General features: G+C 47.6%; 1 protein-coding gene across 1 annotated transcript in view; it reads left to right on the plus strand.

Annotated features, from left to right (window-relative positions):
• Positions 1-15,463, plus strand: part of Colq (collagen like tail subunit of asymmetric acetylcholinesterase) — a 58,833-nt gene that overhangs the window by 355 nt on the left and 43,015 nt on the right. The window contains exon 2 of the mRNA XM_028787545.1: positions 132-248. Within this exon, the coding sequence (XP_028643378.1) occupies positions 143-248 (106 nt within the window). The 5' untranslated portion in view covers positions 132-142. The remainder of the gene's footprint in view (positions 1-131; positions 249-15,463) is intronic.

Consider the following 15,463-nt stretch of genomic DNA (forward strand, 5'->3'; position numbering starts at 1 on the left):
GAGAGAGAGAGAGAGAGAGAGAGAGAGAGAGAGAGAGAGAGAGAGAGAGAGAGAGAGAGAGCAGTCAGCAGGACAGAGCTGAGCTAGGAGAGGCTCCCAGCAGCTTTGCCCTCTGACTTGATATTTACCAGACCTGGCCAGCATGGTTGTCCTGAATCCAATGACTTTGGGAATTTATCTCCAACTCTTCTTCTGCTCCATCATGTCTCAGCCAACTTTCATCAACAGTGTCGTCCCAATCTCAGCAGGTAACTGACGACTTTCCTCACTTCTGTTTGGCAGGGGCAGAAGGGGTGTGTGTGGGGAGGGGGGGACTCAAGATTGTCTTGCAATATGTCCTGATCTTTTTGCCATTCTGCTCTTAGCAGAGGAAGGCTCTGGGGCGATGGTCCCCCAAGGTGCTTTCTGTCACCCGAGCTTGTCTCCAAAGGCCCTTCTGTCCTTGTTCCAACCGTCACTACTCAGCTGCTCAAAGCCAGACTCTAAGCCGATGCTTCTGTGTCCCTGTCCCTGCTGTCCATTTACTGTATGAATCGTTTTGGTCAGGGAATTGGGAGCTGGGGACAGAGAAGTATAAGTTCTAGAGAAGTGAGTCCTTGGTGTTTCTATAAGTCTGTCTCTGACCTCCTCCCTGTGGGGCTTACCTCAGGATGCTGTGAAGCAAATATCTCTCTGTCAACCTTGCTGAAGGGCAGGAGATTCTGCCTGGCCACTGTCAGCGGGCTTGTTGTCTCCTCAGCCCTGGCTGCTCTCCTGTTGGGCTTTCTTCTCTTCAGCTCTGACAACCTATCCAGAGGTGCTAGGACTGGGGAGGGTTTCCAGAGGGTCAGTGGATCTAGAGTCAGATGTCTTGCTGAGTGCAAGGCTGGGTGACTGAAGAAGGCTTGCTTGATGGCCAGCCAGGCGACATTTTCTGCAGGCACCACCAGGCTGGTGCCCTTGTCCTGCCTGACCTGGTACAGAGGAAGTATTGGGTTACAGGCATAGCCTTTTCAAACCTTTCTGAGGGAATTTGAATATCTCCGGAGGGCCTGAGGAAGCAAGCAGACTCCGGGACTTGCTGCTTCCTCCACACCCTCCTCAGTTCTTCTCTGCCGCTGCTCTAAGGCACCCTTAGTCCTTATTTTCTGAGCACCAAGGTTGATTCTGTGTCTTTGCCTATGAAACACACAGAGAACATTCCTCTGGACTCTCCACCCACCTCTCTCCATTCATAAAAACAGCTCATGGGCAAGCCATGCTGCCAAACTGCAGGCCCTAAGGGAGTGACAGGGAGATTGCCTCAAGGCTAATTATAAAAGTGTGAGAAACAGAAGAAGCAGGGAAGAGAGACAAAGAAAAGAGGGCCGGAGAGAATACGAGGGAGGCAGAAGAAGCAGGTGGTTGTATCAGCAGGAGTGTGTGTCAGCAGCGTCTCTCACCTAGTCTGTGGATCATTATTTTCTGATCCACTGGGAAGTTTGGTAGCGGAGCATGGTGCCTCCCCACCCTCACCCCCACCCCCACCCCCACCCCCACCCCCACCCCCACCCCTGACCTGGGACTGCTCTTGGGAAGTTCAGGCAGAAGGATGTTGTGTTCAAGACTGGCCTGGGGTTACATAGTGAGACCCTTTTCAAAAATCCCAAGAGGACTTGGTAGCTAATTTGGTCTGACCTAGTGTTTGCTTCTGTTATATTCGGGTTATAGATTTCTTTAGGAATCTGCTGAGGACTTAAAAGAATTAGGAAAACTGCTTCTCTGGTTTCAGCTCTGCCTCTGATGAGCTGTCTGACTTCTGGGAGACCATTGGGTATAGACCATGCACCATGGGGGCAGGGACCGTGTCATCTGGTGTGTCCGTAACTATAGATGTGTCCAGTGTTGGACAGTGCTGGATCTTTATATGTTCAGTAGCTATTTGTTGAGTGAAAGAACAACAACAACAACAAAAAACCCTTTGCATCTGTAGATTGGGGGCGGTCATCCCCATTTTTTAATTATTTAATTTATGCAAAGCCAAAGTCACTAAGGCCTTCATAATGCCAGACAGAAAAGAACCTGCAATTTCTTTGCCCTGCTCACTAAGGAAAGAACCTGCACAATGTAGACCTCTCTTAGATAAGGGGTTTTGAAGGTTGTTCTGGTCAGAGCACCACAGTGACAAAATGCAGCTTAGATGTGGCCAATGTAAAGACTTGAATGAAGGGCTGGCTCAATTTCAGGGGCGCAGGGTCAAGGACACCTGCAATGTCGAAGGACACAGGGATTTGTGACTGAAGAAATCTTTACCCCTCTGAGCTTGAGAAGGCAGGAGAGGGAAGCAGGGAAATTAGATCCCATGAGCCTTGGTGGCTTGCAGGAGCGGGCTGCAAGCATAAGTGATGTCACACAGGGACCCAGAGCAGGGAAGAGGGAACTCTCCCACCTCTCTCCTCCCAGCCCAAACACCTTTTGCAGAGCCTCCCACTGGCCAAACCCAACCCCAAGCCAAAGTCTAGTAGTATGGCGCTCCTTGATGCAGACGGTGGGACCGATGTGTCAGGCACAGGTACAGAAGCTTCCTCTTCATGGGGCTTGGGCCTTGAACAAGCCATGCAAGCACTTTGCCACTGAGCTACACCCCAGCCACACAAGGCCCTCTAGATGTGTTGCTAACCCTGGATCTGATGATTGGGAATGTAGGCTTTGGGCGTTTGACCAAACAGTGGGTCAACCAGAGAAACCATTACCAGTCCAGCACGAGTATCTGGGGTCTCCTGTGGGAGTCGCTTCACTTTGTCCTCCTCATTTAGTTGCCATGGCTGTCAAAAGCATCATCTGGAATGAATTCAGGCCTTGCAATGAAGCTGTTGCCTGAGTCAGGACAATAGGGGTCCTTTAAAATTCTTACCGACAATCTGAGTCCATCTGACCTCCTCTATTCTAAGCTTTGTGGATTCTCACCATTTTGAAGGTGAGCCGTGCAGATGCTGGAACTCAGCCACCAGGAAGACCATTTCCTGCAGCACACTGGGCCTCAGGAGAGTCTGCTGTGTGCCTGACGGGGTATAAAATGCTTCAGGGTTTCACCGGGGCCAGTAGGATGCAGCCAGTGTTCAAGAGGATTGTGTTGAAGCGCTGGCTCCGAGTCCTCCAGGACTGTGGCATAGGAAGGTCTCTCCCAGGCCTGCAGGAAGAGCTTGCCCACATGAGGGGTGGGAAAAACATGGGATAGGGAAACAGTGGGGGGACAGATGGGAGATGACCCTTCCCTTTCTTCAAGAAAGACCCCACTCCTGAGCCGCCCAAAGCCCCAACTCTCTGAATCAGGTATACATTACTTGACAGCCTCTAGGGTGACAGAAGAGAATCTGGCAGGGAGCAGAAAACACCAAAGAGGCCAAACTTGTCATGTATTATGATGTAATCAGTCCTAGCACTTAAATTCAGGCGTTTGACAGATTGTTACCTCAGGCTATCTCAGCTCTCATCCCAGGCTGTTAACTTTGAACATCACTCTTCCAGGCTCACATGCTGCTTACAATAGATGCAATGACAACAGATAGATAGATAGATAGATAGATAGATAGATAGATAGATAGATAGACAGATTTTATTTATTAATGTGGTAGTAAGGGGTGCATATGAGGTCAGATGACAACTTACAGGAGTTGCTTCTCTCCTTCCATCATGCAGGTCCAAGGATGGAACATAGTTCATCAGACTTAGTTGCAGGTGCTGAGTGTAACGGTGCACCCCTGTGACCCAGCCTTCTGGTGACCTGGGGCAGGAGAAGCTCAAGTTTGAGACTACTTGTAAATAACAGGACGGAAAGAAAAATGGTAAAGAACTGGGGAATGATTTTGAGACCACAAAGAGTGGTTGAGGGGGTGAGACATACGACCCTTGCGGTTGACCCTGCCTGCCATGTAGGAACTGGTTCTTACCACAGTGATCACGAATGTTCCAGTGAACACTGAAGAACAGTTGAGCTTCCAAAGGCAGCAAAGTGACAGATACAACTCAGAACGGTGTCTGTTAAAAGTGCCAGAGGCTTGGAGTGCATTGCCTTAGCCATTTGCTGGGTAATAAACTTAACCCTCCAATGCTTAAAACTAGCATCATTTATTGCTGAGGTTCATGTTTTGTGGGTCACCTAAAGGTCGTCTCATCTGGCATGCTATGGGCTGACCCTGGCTATGCTCTGTCTGGGTCTATAGTGTCCACTTACGGGTAGAGTTCAATAGTTGTGGCTTCTAGAAGGATGAGGCATAGACCTGCAGACAATGTTTCTGGACGAACAGACCTCCCGTAAGATGTATGTGATAGCCAGGCAATGGTGGTGCACGCCTTTAATCCCAGCACTTGGGAGGCAAAGGCAAGAGGATTTCTGAGTTCAAGGCCAGCCTGGTCTACAGAGTGAGTTCCAGGACAGCCAGGGCTACACAGAGAAACCCTGTCTCGAAAACAAAACAAAACAAAACAAAACAAAACAAAACAAAACAAATGTATGTGATAATCATGCCTAGGGTGAGGGTGGAACAACACTCTTGCTTCTTTGAAAAAGATACTTAGGCACAGAGAGGTTAGTTAGATAACTCACCCAAGGCCACACAGCTGGGTTGTGGGCGATCTGGAGATGGAATCCTGCCTCTAAGTCTAAGGCTTCTATCAGTGTAGACCGAATCTGCCTCAGGACTAGATAAATGTGCAAGTGGCCTTTTCAGTACTGCAAGGCTGCCCTCCGTCCATGGAAATGCTCCTCTATACTCTTCATCGTTGCTTCCCTCCTACCTTGTCCTCAAGTGCTCAGTCTCCCAAGTTCCAACAAACAAGTGAATACTGATTTAGGTGGTTGTTACTGTTGTTGGCTTTTGATCTCCTTATATTGTCCACATGGTCTTGAACTCACTACATAGGTCAGAGTGGACTAGGTCTCAGTCACCAGGCTATCTTAGACAGACACACACCCCATCTCAGCTTGACATTGCTTTATAGATGTGTGCGTGACTTGCCCAGCCACTGATCTCTCTGATATTTTTATGTTGGTGGGAACCTAAAAAAACAGAGTGAGTCAGGGTGTTTGGAGGATGGGAATCTCCTTGTAACCAAGGCAACTTACACAAACCTTTTCAGGCCTGTGAGCCATCCTACTCTCTGCCTACATGGACATATGCTCCTCTTCCACAAAGGGTTTCCCAGCCAGGCAGGAAGGCAAGCAGGAACTCTCCAGGGCAATTGTGGATCCAAATTTCAGAATCCAGATCAGGAAAAGACACAAATCCAGTGCAGTAGAGTGTGACCACATGGAAGGACATGATTCTGCTTGGGTGCTGGAATCCTCTGTTGTTACTTTGTGGCCTATATGATATCCAGCTCCACACTCTGCTGACTGGAAGCCAGCCAGACCACCATTTGGGGACCATCCAAATTCTTGGCAGTAGATCACAGGTCATTTATTTGTGTCTGATGTGGATCAGCTATTGTTTAATGTCCCATAATGCACTTGCAAGCCATCTCCTCTCATTTAGCTCCCCATATTTCCTCTGGATAATAAAATCAGAGAGCATTCTTAAGTTACAGGGCTCTCTAGGAGGTCTCAGGCATCTGCCATCCCCATCCCAAACCTCTATAGAAGCAGGGGCCTTCTCACTCCCCAGCTCTATATAAACAGACCTGCTCCAGGAGGTGGAAGGCTCTCCTTCGGCCATCCTGACCTCCTCCTCCACCCCTCTCCATTACCTCTCGGGATCCCCAGGCCTGCCTTCCTCTGATGCATAATCACACAGAAGCAGCATAACTCCTTGGGAGACTGAGAGTCTCTGGTTTCCATGTGACACTTAAAAAGCTGGTGACTGGCTTTCCTGAAGTGCTTCTAATGTCCATGAGTACTGCCCACGACTGATACCAATGCCCGTGCCCCAGACCTCTCTATTACAGAGCTCTCTGAGAGCTAGAGGAATATCTGCTCTTTACAGCACCCCTACAGTAAGGGGTCCTGGGTTTGAGCTCTGACCATCAGGGTTATGAAATGAACTGTGATGGGAGTTGATGAGCCTCAAATTCCTGTCTGTAAAATGGGCAGAGCAGTCTTTGTCTCACAGACATACTCTGGGAGAATGTATTCATTCAACTAAATTCCACTGAGCACCAACCATGTGTCTACACAGACACAATTATCCCACCCACAGGGAACTTCTGTCAGCCATCTGTGAGAACTTGTCCTGGCTGGCCTGCTGGTCACTGCTGGTCACTGCCTTCCTGCTTTGGACCATGGAGAGAACAGGTCCAAAGCATGAAGGCTAAATTGTTTTAATTGATAATGATTAAAATGTGGATGGTTTTGTATTTTAATATATTTCTGGCATCTCTTAAAAACAAACCTCTGGGGATGCTAACTGACGTGGTGGCCCAGAAGCCTCCTTTTGGGATGGCATTTCAACTGTGTGTAGAGTCTGCTCCTGATCATCCAGAGTCTCTCTATCCTCCTGCTTCAACCTGCCTCACTCTTCTAATTATATCTGCTTCTTTGGGCCCCTCTGGGCATGTATGTGATAGCAAGCCCTGGGGCCAGAAGTCCTGCTGGCCTTTCCTTCCCTTTGCAGCCTCCAGCATGTTCTTCTAGGTTTCCAAAGGTCTGCACAGCTGAACTGGAGGGCAGCACCCCACAGCAGTCTCCCCCACTCCCTGTAACACAGTCTGGGCTGGGTTCTAGGTGCTAGACCCACCGAGCATGGGCAGCATTTCAAGTTCTCCTGGTGATCAGAAGGTTTAGTGATAGCTAACCACTCCACTATAGCCAACATCACAATCAGTGAGGGGCTCGCTAAAGTGCAGACCCCTGGACCCCACCAGGAGATTCTGATTCTGAGGGTTCTAGAGTGGACCTAAGCATCCAAATCTCTGCAATGCTTCGGGTACCGACTACAGGTCCCCAGTCCCAGTGAAAACCACTGCTGCAGCTCACTGCAGAGCTACTTCATTAACTTCCAGTGGATACAAATCGCCTCCAACTCCCCTACAATTCTAGAGGACCAAAGTCTGAAATAATTTCCACTGGGTGGAGGTCAAGGGCCCAAGGAAGACTTAATTCCCTTACTGTTTCTAGATCTTAGGTGTGTTTCTCAGATTCTTTGGTTCCCAGCTTCTTTCCTGTGTTCATATGCAGACATGCCTCATATGGCTTCTCAATCTCCTTTCTCAGTCTGCTGTGTTTGTATGTGGTGCTAGGGTGTGAACCCAGGGCCTTGTACATTTTAGGCAAGCACTTTAACATGGAGCTTCATCCCCAGCCTCTGCCTGGCTCTTACATTTAGGAACCACCCAGATAACCCAGGATGGTCTCCTCACTTTAAGTATCTTAGTTACCCATAATGCCCCTTTCACACAGAAGGTAGCATTTACAACTGCCAAACTCAGGTCTAGATTTCAGGGCCATTTGGTGGACCACATTTGCCTCATGCTTTGTTTAGATGCTACGGGATTTGAAGCAGACAGGGGTTTGGTTGCCAGCAGTTTTTCAGATCTCAAAAACTCCGAAGAGACGACCAGGAACCACAACTCTGATGCAAGCACATGAGAGTCTTTATTCAAGCTTGAGTTTGGACCGCAAACCTTCCTGACGCGACAGAATAGGAGAGCAGCCCAGAGGTCTAGGAGCAGGGGCTTATAAAGGAAAAAAAAAACCCACAAGCTGGGGTTTCCAAGCCTTGGCTTTACATGAGAGGGTAAAGGAATGTTGGTCTTTAAGCTAATTGGTTTACGGCACCCAGTTAAAACCACAAGCAGGGAGCCTACATCAAAAAGGAGCATCTTGACCCAGGGAAGACTTATGTTTTCTCAGCCCACTCTGTTGCTATCCACTAGCTGCAGCTCCTGTGTCTACATTGCAACTGCCAGGGACATACTGTGATTTTTCTTGGACCTGGAGGATGGGGGCCATGCCTCTCTAAGGGCAAGTTAACTTAGAATGGAGACTTAAGAACAAAATGGAGTTTATTCTGCTACCTCAGTCCCTTCACAGTGAAGAAAGTGAAATTCAAAGTCCCTGTGAGGTGTTTTCCTGAACTAGTTACCACATGGGCCACTGGATTTCACTGCTCCTGGAGACTTCAGGAAGACAGAGATCTGGGCTAGTTACAAGCTTGGGGACCAAGCTTTCTCCTCTCCAGTGGCATCGGGAGTAACACTTGCAGCACTCTGCTCCCTGGGGCCAAGGGTTTTGTTTCTCACGGTGGTGTGACTTTAGGTAAATTGCCATCCATGGGGCTAAGAGTATCTTAACTCACAGCTACCTGGTCAGGACTGAGGAGGCTCGTTATGAACATAATAGTGCCCGTCACTACCGTTTATTGTACCCAAACCAAAACCGAAGTAAGTTTTTGCTTAAAACACTTGGTGAATTAAAGCAAGAAATTCATATTTCTACCACTTTTTGTTTGCAAACTAGACCCAGTGAAAGGATAATGCTGGGCAGCTACTCAGGGAAGAAGGCTCTCCTTCCCTATTGCTGGGCTTCCCCTGAGGTCTTAAAAATATACCTGGCACTCTTCCATCTGAGCCCCAGGCGTCTCCCGATTCACATCCATGCTTGTCTTCCCATGGCAACCAACGAAAACATGGGGGGAGCTGCTTGTTTGAGAGCTGGGAACAGCTGAGGAAGCTGGTGGCTGGTGTGGTCTTTCAGTCAACTGCTGAGATAAGAACTGAAAAGAGGAAGAGGGGAGCATGAATGAACCGTGCAACCCCTCCCTTTCTGGCCTCCCCCTTCCCGCCTCCCCTTTTGGATCCCCCCCCCCCACGCACCCTCCTCCGCTCACCCTCTAGCTGATTTCTTTTGAAGAGTTTGGGAAACCCCCAGCAGCTGTTCTCTTGCTTTAAGGACTTCCCTCTGGGACTTGTGCTCCAGAGAGGCCTTCCTAACTTCAGGTAGAATGTAGACTTTTTCAGAGATAGGATGACCTGCCTATTCAACTGGAGCACCCCTGTTGCAGCGACCCTAGTTCAGTCCAGCGGTAAACGTGTGCCTTATGTGAGGAGCCTGCAGGCTTTCACTGTCGAGAGAGGCTGATGCTGGTTGGTGTGCCACTTTGTCCAAACAGGGCCTACTTATCTTCCTGGTACCACCATCTTTATCAGGGTAGACCTCATGGTGATCCCTAGAAGCTTCCAAATGCTCCATGATCAGACAAAAACCAAGTTCAAAACATGGAGAGTTAATGTTTGGAGGGATGAAAACTCCAGGGTCTAGAAGGCAGCGGGACCTTGTGAGAGCCATATTGGTTTGGCTGACATACCCTCTCACTAGTGAGATTTCTATAGGAAGCAGAAGTAGACGCCTGAGTCAGCTCAAGGAGAGAGTCAGTTCCAGTGTATGAACTAATAGACAGTTCTCAGAGGAAGCAAGAATGGCCAATGAATATATGAAAAAAAAGTTCCACATCCTTAGTCATCGGGGGGCATGCTAATCAAAGCTACACTGATTCTTTTACCTCAGTCAGAATGGCTGTCATGAGATAACAAGCTGGGCACGATGGCCTGCCCCTGTAATCCAGCACCAGGGAGGCTGAGGAAGGAGGACTGTAATGAGTTAGAGGCCAACCTGGGCTACAAGACTGAGACCTTACCTCAGAGAACTAAAAAGGAAAAGGGAAGAAATGCTGTCACAGATGGGCGAGGGGGGGAACCCTACGTATAAGTGATGGGAAAGTAAAACTCATGCAGTAGACGTCAGTGGGGAGGAACCTCAGAAAACTGGAGAGAGAGCCACTGTGCGGCCCAGCTGCATTGCCCCTGAGCCCACCCAAAAGGACTCCACGTCAGCCTTCTTCAGAGATGCCAGCACACCTGTGTTTATTATAGTGGTTGTCACAGAGGCCAAGATATGGAAGCTGGCTAGATGTCCATCTATAGGTACAAGGATTAGGAGAAAGTGGCATGTAAACACAGCGGGGTGTTCTTCAGCCGTAAAGAACAGAATTACACCATTTTCAGGAAACTGTCTGCAACTGGAGATCACCGTGTGGAGCAAAATAAACTAGATCTAGACAAATATCATGTTTATCTCCTAAAAGGACTCTAGACGCTATTTATAAACACAGAGATAATATCTGTTTATAATTATAATGTATATAATTATTAAAACATTTATTGTACACATATATTTATGTATATGAAATGGGAAGGAAACTATGTGGAGAGAGGAAATACCTAAACTAAACGGAGAGAGAAACAAGACAAGGTAACGAGGAAGAAAGACAGAAGACAATGTCTCTCGTATGCAGAGTCTGTATTTATTTATGTGCAGCTTGGTTATGTGCAGGTTCTCACAGCTGCAGCGAGCTTATGAGTGCAGCAGCCGTGTCAATTCCACAGCACCCCATTCACTAGCTCTGCCATGGTTTCCCTGAGGCTTCTGGGTACGCATGCAAATGGCCTGTTATGGCTGACAGTCACTTACGCTCAGCACTGTGACCAGTTTTGAGCCTCTGCATTAACCCCTACAAGAGGCAGTGTCTCCAAATCTGTGGATATAAATAGAAACACTTAAGGGCAGTTTGCTGCATGACCATTTTAGCAAAACATCAGTACAGAGGCAGGGATTCAAAGTTCCTGGTTCAAAGACAGCCTGGTCTAAAGAGTGAGTTCTAGGACAGCCAAGGCTACATAGTGAAACCCTGTCTCAAAAAACTAGAAAAAGAAAACATAAGTGTTTGAGGCCTAAACAAACTGGGAGAAAAGAAAGGAAGGAGAAGAGGAAGAGGAGGAGGAAGGGAAGGAAGAGTAGCCATATAATGGGTCATAACTCTCCTTATTTATAAGAAGAATTAGTTCCAGCGGCCCCCTGAAGAAGGTATGAAGGCTCTGCAGCATGTAACAGCGTCACTCACTATGACGGGAATGTAAATGAGAACCATAGGAGCACACTATGTGTCACCTCTCACAGCAATGGCAGTGGGCTGTCTGTGACAGCAGACAGACAGACAGACAGACACTTTCATCCTCTGCTCCTGGGAAGGAAGGTTGGCTGCTGAGGCTTTGTGGAGTGAAGCAGATGGCACATGTAAAACCCATGCCCTGACTGGTGTAATTTCTCTCATACACAACATGTAAAGAAGCAGAAGGTGGTTTTGTGGCGTCAATTACATGCTGTGACTGTTTGCAGGTCACCCAATTGCACATCAAAAGGAGAAGAGCAAACAAATTTGGTTCTTCTGAGTGAAGAAATGTTAGGAAGCTGTGTAAAAGAACGCAGGTGCATTTTATATAGTGTGGGGCCTCTGCAACCACCTCAGCCAGCAGCATAATGATCCATGGGAGGCAAGAAGGTAGTTTGGTTCAACATAACTAGCCAGTGTTTGTTCACACTTCTGGAGTCTGACCCCAAGTCATTCATTTTAGGTATGTTTAAGCACAGCACAATTTAGTGAAAACTTATTCTGGTGCTAATTAGCTCAACCCCGTGTGCACAAAACATGCATAAATCTCTTAGAGGGACAAAATAAATACAGAGCGGATGTGACTACATCAAACCTCCTTGTAAAGTTCATAAAGATGGATGCTGCAGATTGCCTGAGAAAAGCTGGCAAGTAAGGTCTGGGGGAGGGTCCAGTGTGGTCTCTGTCACACAGATAGTGTAAAGGTCGCCAGGCTATTAATCGTGGCTGCTCACAGCTTTCTGGGCAGATAACAGGTTACTCGTTTCTTCCTTTGAAGGGAGAACACTGTGTGTTTAACATTCCAGGTTCCCCTAGAGCTTGCCGTGAGCACAAAGACCTTTGTGCCTCCTACCACACAGTAAGACAGAATAATCCTTCAGATATGTATAAAGGGGCTAAAAGGGCTGGACTTGGTGATGAACAAAAGTGATCTCAGTAATTAGGAAGTGAAGGCAGGAGATTACGAGGTTCCTGCGATTACAAGGTTACAAAAAGCCTTGGCTTTATTTTGGAAGCTTGCTTCATTGAAGTTTTGTTTTGGACTCAGCAGAGTCCAAAGAGGCGACCCTGTGTGGCACCCCCACCCCCACCGATGTCTGAAATACAAGGATTTGGTGAGTTGGCCAGAAACCTCTCTGGATCTTGGACAGGGCAGCCAAAGCTCCCAGGAACCCAGCTTCTCTCCTTCCCACTTGTCGTGGAACTCCAGACAACTCATATGGCAAGTGGGGATAGAAAAAGCATTTAGGGGAAGGGGTTAAGGGAGCCATGGAGTGTTGTATTTCAAGTTTCCATAGTGAAGTGTCACTGTGGAAAAAACAAGGCATGGAAATATTGGGTCTTTCCACCAGGCCACAGCTGTCAGCAGGTGTTAGAAATAACTCACCCTGCAGGCCCAGGGCAGCTGACCTGTGGCCAGATTTCCTGAATAATTCCACAAACTTGGCCTTCCCTGTCAAGCCCAGCAGAAGATTTAATAGTGTCTGTTGATTGATGCCGGCTGCTGTAATCCAATTCTGAGCCAAGGCGCAGCCAGCCTCCAGGAGGCTTCTTGATGTTCCCTGGTCTCCTAATAACATTGTCTCTCCTCCTCCCTCTTCATCCACCACAGGCCATTTGGTCAAATTAGAAGATGAACTCAAAGAAGCAGATGCCTTCCTTTAGATAAGATCCAAAACAATTCCCCTGTGGAAGGAGAGGGGGATGGGCTTGTTTTCTTTTGTTCCTGTGGCAAAGAGGGCACTGTTGATACCTGGCTGGGCTAAAATCATCACAACCAGGAGGTGGCTCTCTTCCATTCTTGTAGCTCCTCACAAGGTGTCTCTGTGAGTGTTAGTGTGTGTTTGGGACAAAGGGTGAGGTCTTGTCCTCATGATGAGTGGCCACAAACTCCCAAGAGCATTATTAACACCTAAGTTCTGTGCAGCCTCAGGGTCCCCAGATCGGTCAACAGAGGCTCAGGGCTAACCTGCTTCAACCTTTATCTTGTGGCTCTAAGTAGCTTCTTTTCTCTTATATTGTTATAAATATTTTCAAAAATTCAAAAGGAATTGTGAAAAGAATCATCAGGAGCTCACTGATCTTGGCTAAATGGTCCCCCTTTAAGATTCCTCATCCCTGCCCCGCCCCATACATCAAAATGGAACTGTTGAGGCTACGGGGTCCTTAAAGAAGCAACTGAGTTAAACGAGTCCTTAGAGTGAACCCTAATCTACTCTGACCAGTGGCCTAATGAAAAATTAGGCTTGGGCATACAAAGAGAGACCAGGGACACAGGCACAGAGAAGAGGCATAGAGGGATACAGCAAGATGGCACCCAGTTGCCCATGAGCAAATGAGGAAGGGCACAGGAGAATCTAAGCTGTCAACATGTTGACTTTGGACTTCTGGTGACCAGACCTGTGAGGAGTGAGTGTGTGTTAATGAAGCCACCTGGTCTGAGATACCTCAAGACAAAGCCCAACAGGGAACCACGTCTCTGATTCTTGTCCATCAGCACCTGTCCATGGTCACTCTATCGTCCATTCAGCCATCTGTCTTCTTGTTGTTAACTGTTGTGGTTGATTTTTAAAGTGATCTGAAAACTCCGCCCACTTTGAAGAGTAGCCTAGAGAAGGCAAATGTGTTTGATAAAGCTCACCAGCCAACACATTCAGTTGAGCCCTGGCTGTAACTGGAGTCAGAAGGACAACCAAGATGTCTGTCCAAAGATGAAGGGTCATAAAACTTCATTACAAAGATTGAGAATGGAGAGACAGCTCATCAGGCAGGGTACATGCTGCCAAGCCTGATTTCTTGAGTTCAACGCCTGTGACCCACCTGGTAGGAAAGAACCAATCCTACAAGTTGTCCTGACCTCCACATACATGCATGGCACATGGGCACACATGATGGACATAAGATAAATTATATATATATGCATGCCATGGACCCAGAAGATTCTTGAAACAGTGGAGAGGGGAGGGTCAAATAAGAGCAAAGAACAATGACATATTAATGAGATGTGATGACATGACACCTATCATTTTATGCACTAACTAAAAAATAAAAGTAGACAGATCTCTAGTATTGGCAAATGGCTATAACCCCAGTCAGATTTTTGAGGTGCAACCTCTGGCTTCTTTGGGTGTTTGTTCTTTGGGAAGTACTGGTCTACTATATAGACCAGTCTGGTCTATATAGTAAGTTCCAGGTCAGCTACTGCTACATAGACCTTGTCTAAAGCATAAAAATTTCTGATTACAGTTCAGTATCCCTGGTAGGGCATGACTCATCCCCGGTCTGTCACTCAGGCTATGAGTCCTTTCCATATTGTGTCTCCGCCATCTCTCAAGGGTGGAATTCTATGTACTGAGAACTATTGGCAAGAATTGTTACATGACCCAGTTCCCCCCGAGTTGCTCTGACCTGCGGAGTGGTTGAATGCAACCTTTGATGGCTGACCATTTCTGTACAGTGCCAAGACAATCCTCAGATGGATAGACAATAGTGGGGAGGGAGGGAGAGCCAGCTGGCTAGAGACTGTTCAGAATGGAGGGAAGCTGCTGGCCCCACAGAAGCAGTGGGAAGAACAGGCCGGGGTCAAATGAGCCGTCCCCCAAGCCTGGCTAAGGTGGCTGCAGGAGGCCGCCTCCTCACAAGGCTCTGTGCAAAGTTCCTTATGGACTCCATTTCCAGTCTGTTCTAGCTCTGTAGCCCAGACCTAGTAACACGGTTTCACCAAGAGTCATTCTCCCCTTTGCTAAATGGAGATGGTCAGCCAAGAGGATGGACAACAAAATGTGTGCAAAGCACTAATTCAGAGCATCATTATTTTAGCATAAAAAAGGCATTCAAGAAATATTTGCAGACTTCAGTAGCATGTAGGGCTATCCCAAAGCAACGAAAGCAGTGGACCTGAAGACAGTATTTAATACAATTCAAGGCTTTTGCCATTGAGGTTAAGACTAGCTCAGAGGGAAGCAAAGGTCTAGATCAGGTCCAATACGAGGACAAGTGGGGACTTACAGCCAAGGAGCCAGTTGAATGGATGGATAGAAAGGTACTAAGAAGAGTTGAGGGTAGGGGGATTCTGGCAGAACCAGCTCATGGGGTTCTGCAGGCTAGAGCCATCCAGTGTCAAGGGTGGCAGTGAGGACTTGACCTGATTTCAAGGATGAGGAATTTCTTTAGACTGGTTAACTGGGGGAGGGAGAGGCAGCTACAGCTGTGAGAATGGATGCAGAAGCCCAAATTCAATCTTAGTCAAGAGAGGGAGGCAGTGAAGCCTGACCAAAATTTGGTTTAGAGGAGGAAGTAGTCTTTGCCAGTAGGCTTCTTCAACCCACCCATCAAAGTCTGAAGACAGGACTATAGATTTGAAGTGTTCTAGAACTGGTGGGATTCTATACTCCGCTCCCTAACATGTAGACTTCTGAAAATGTGGTATGTGTGTGTGTATGTTCATGCACATTTGTGTGTGTGAATGCTCATGTGTGTGTGTATATGCTCATGCATATGTGTGTGTATGCTCATGCATGTGTGTGTATGCTCATGAGTGTGTGTGTGTGCTCATGAGTGTGTGT

This window comes from Grammomys surdaster, unplaced genomic scaffold, assembly GCF_004785775.1.
Source record: "Grammomys surdaster isolate TR1022 unplaced genomic scaffold, NIH_TR_1.0 125669, whole genome shotgun sequence".
Lineage (NCBI taxonomy): Eukaryota > Metazoa > Chordata > Mammalia > Rodentia > Muridae > Grammomys > Grammomys surdaster.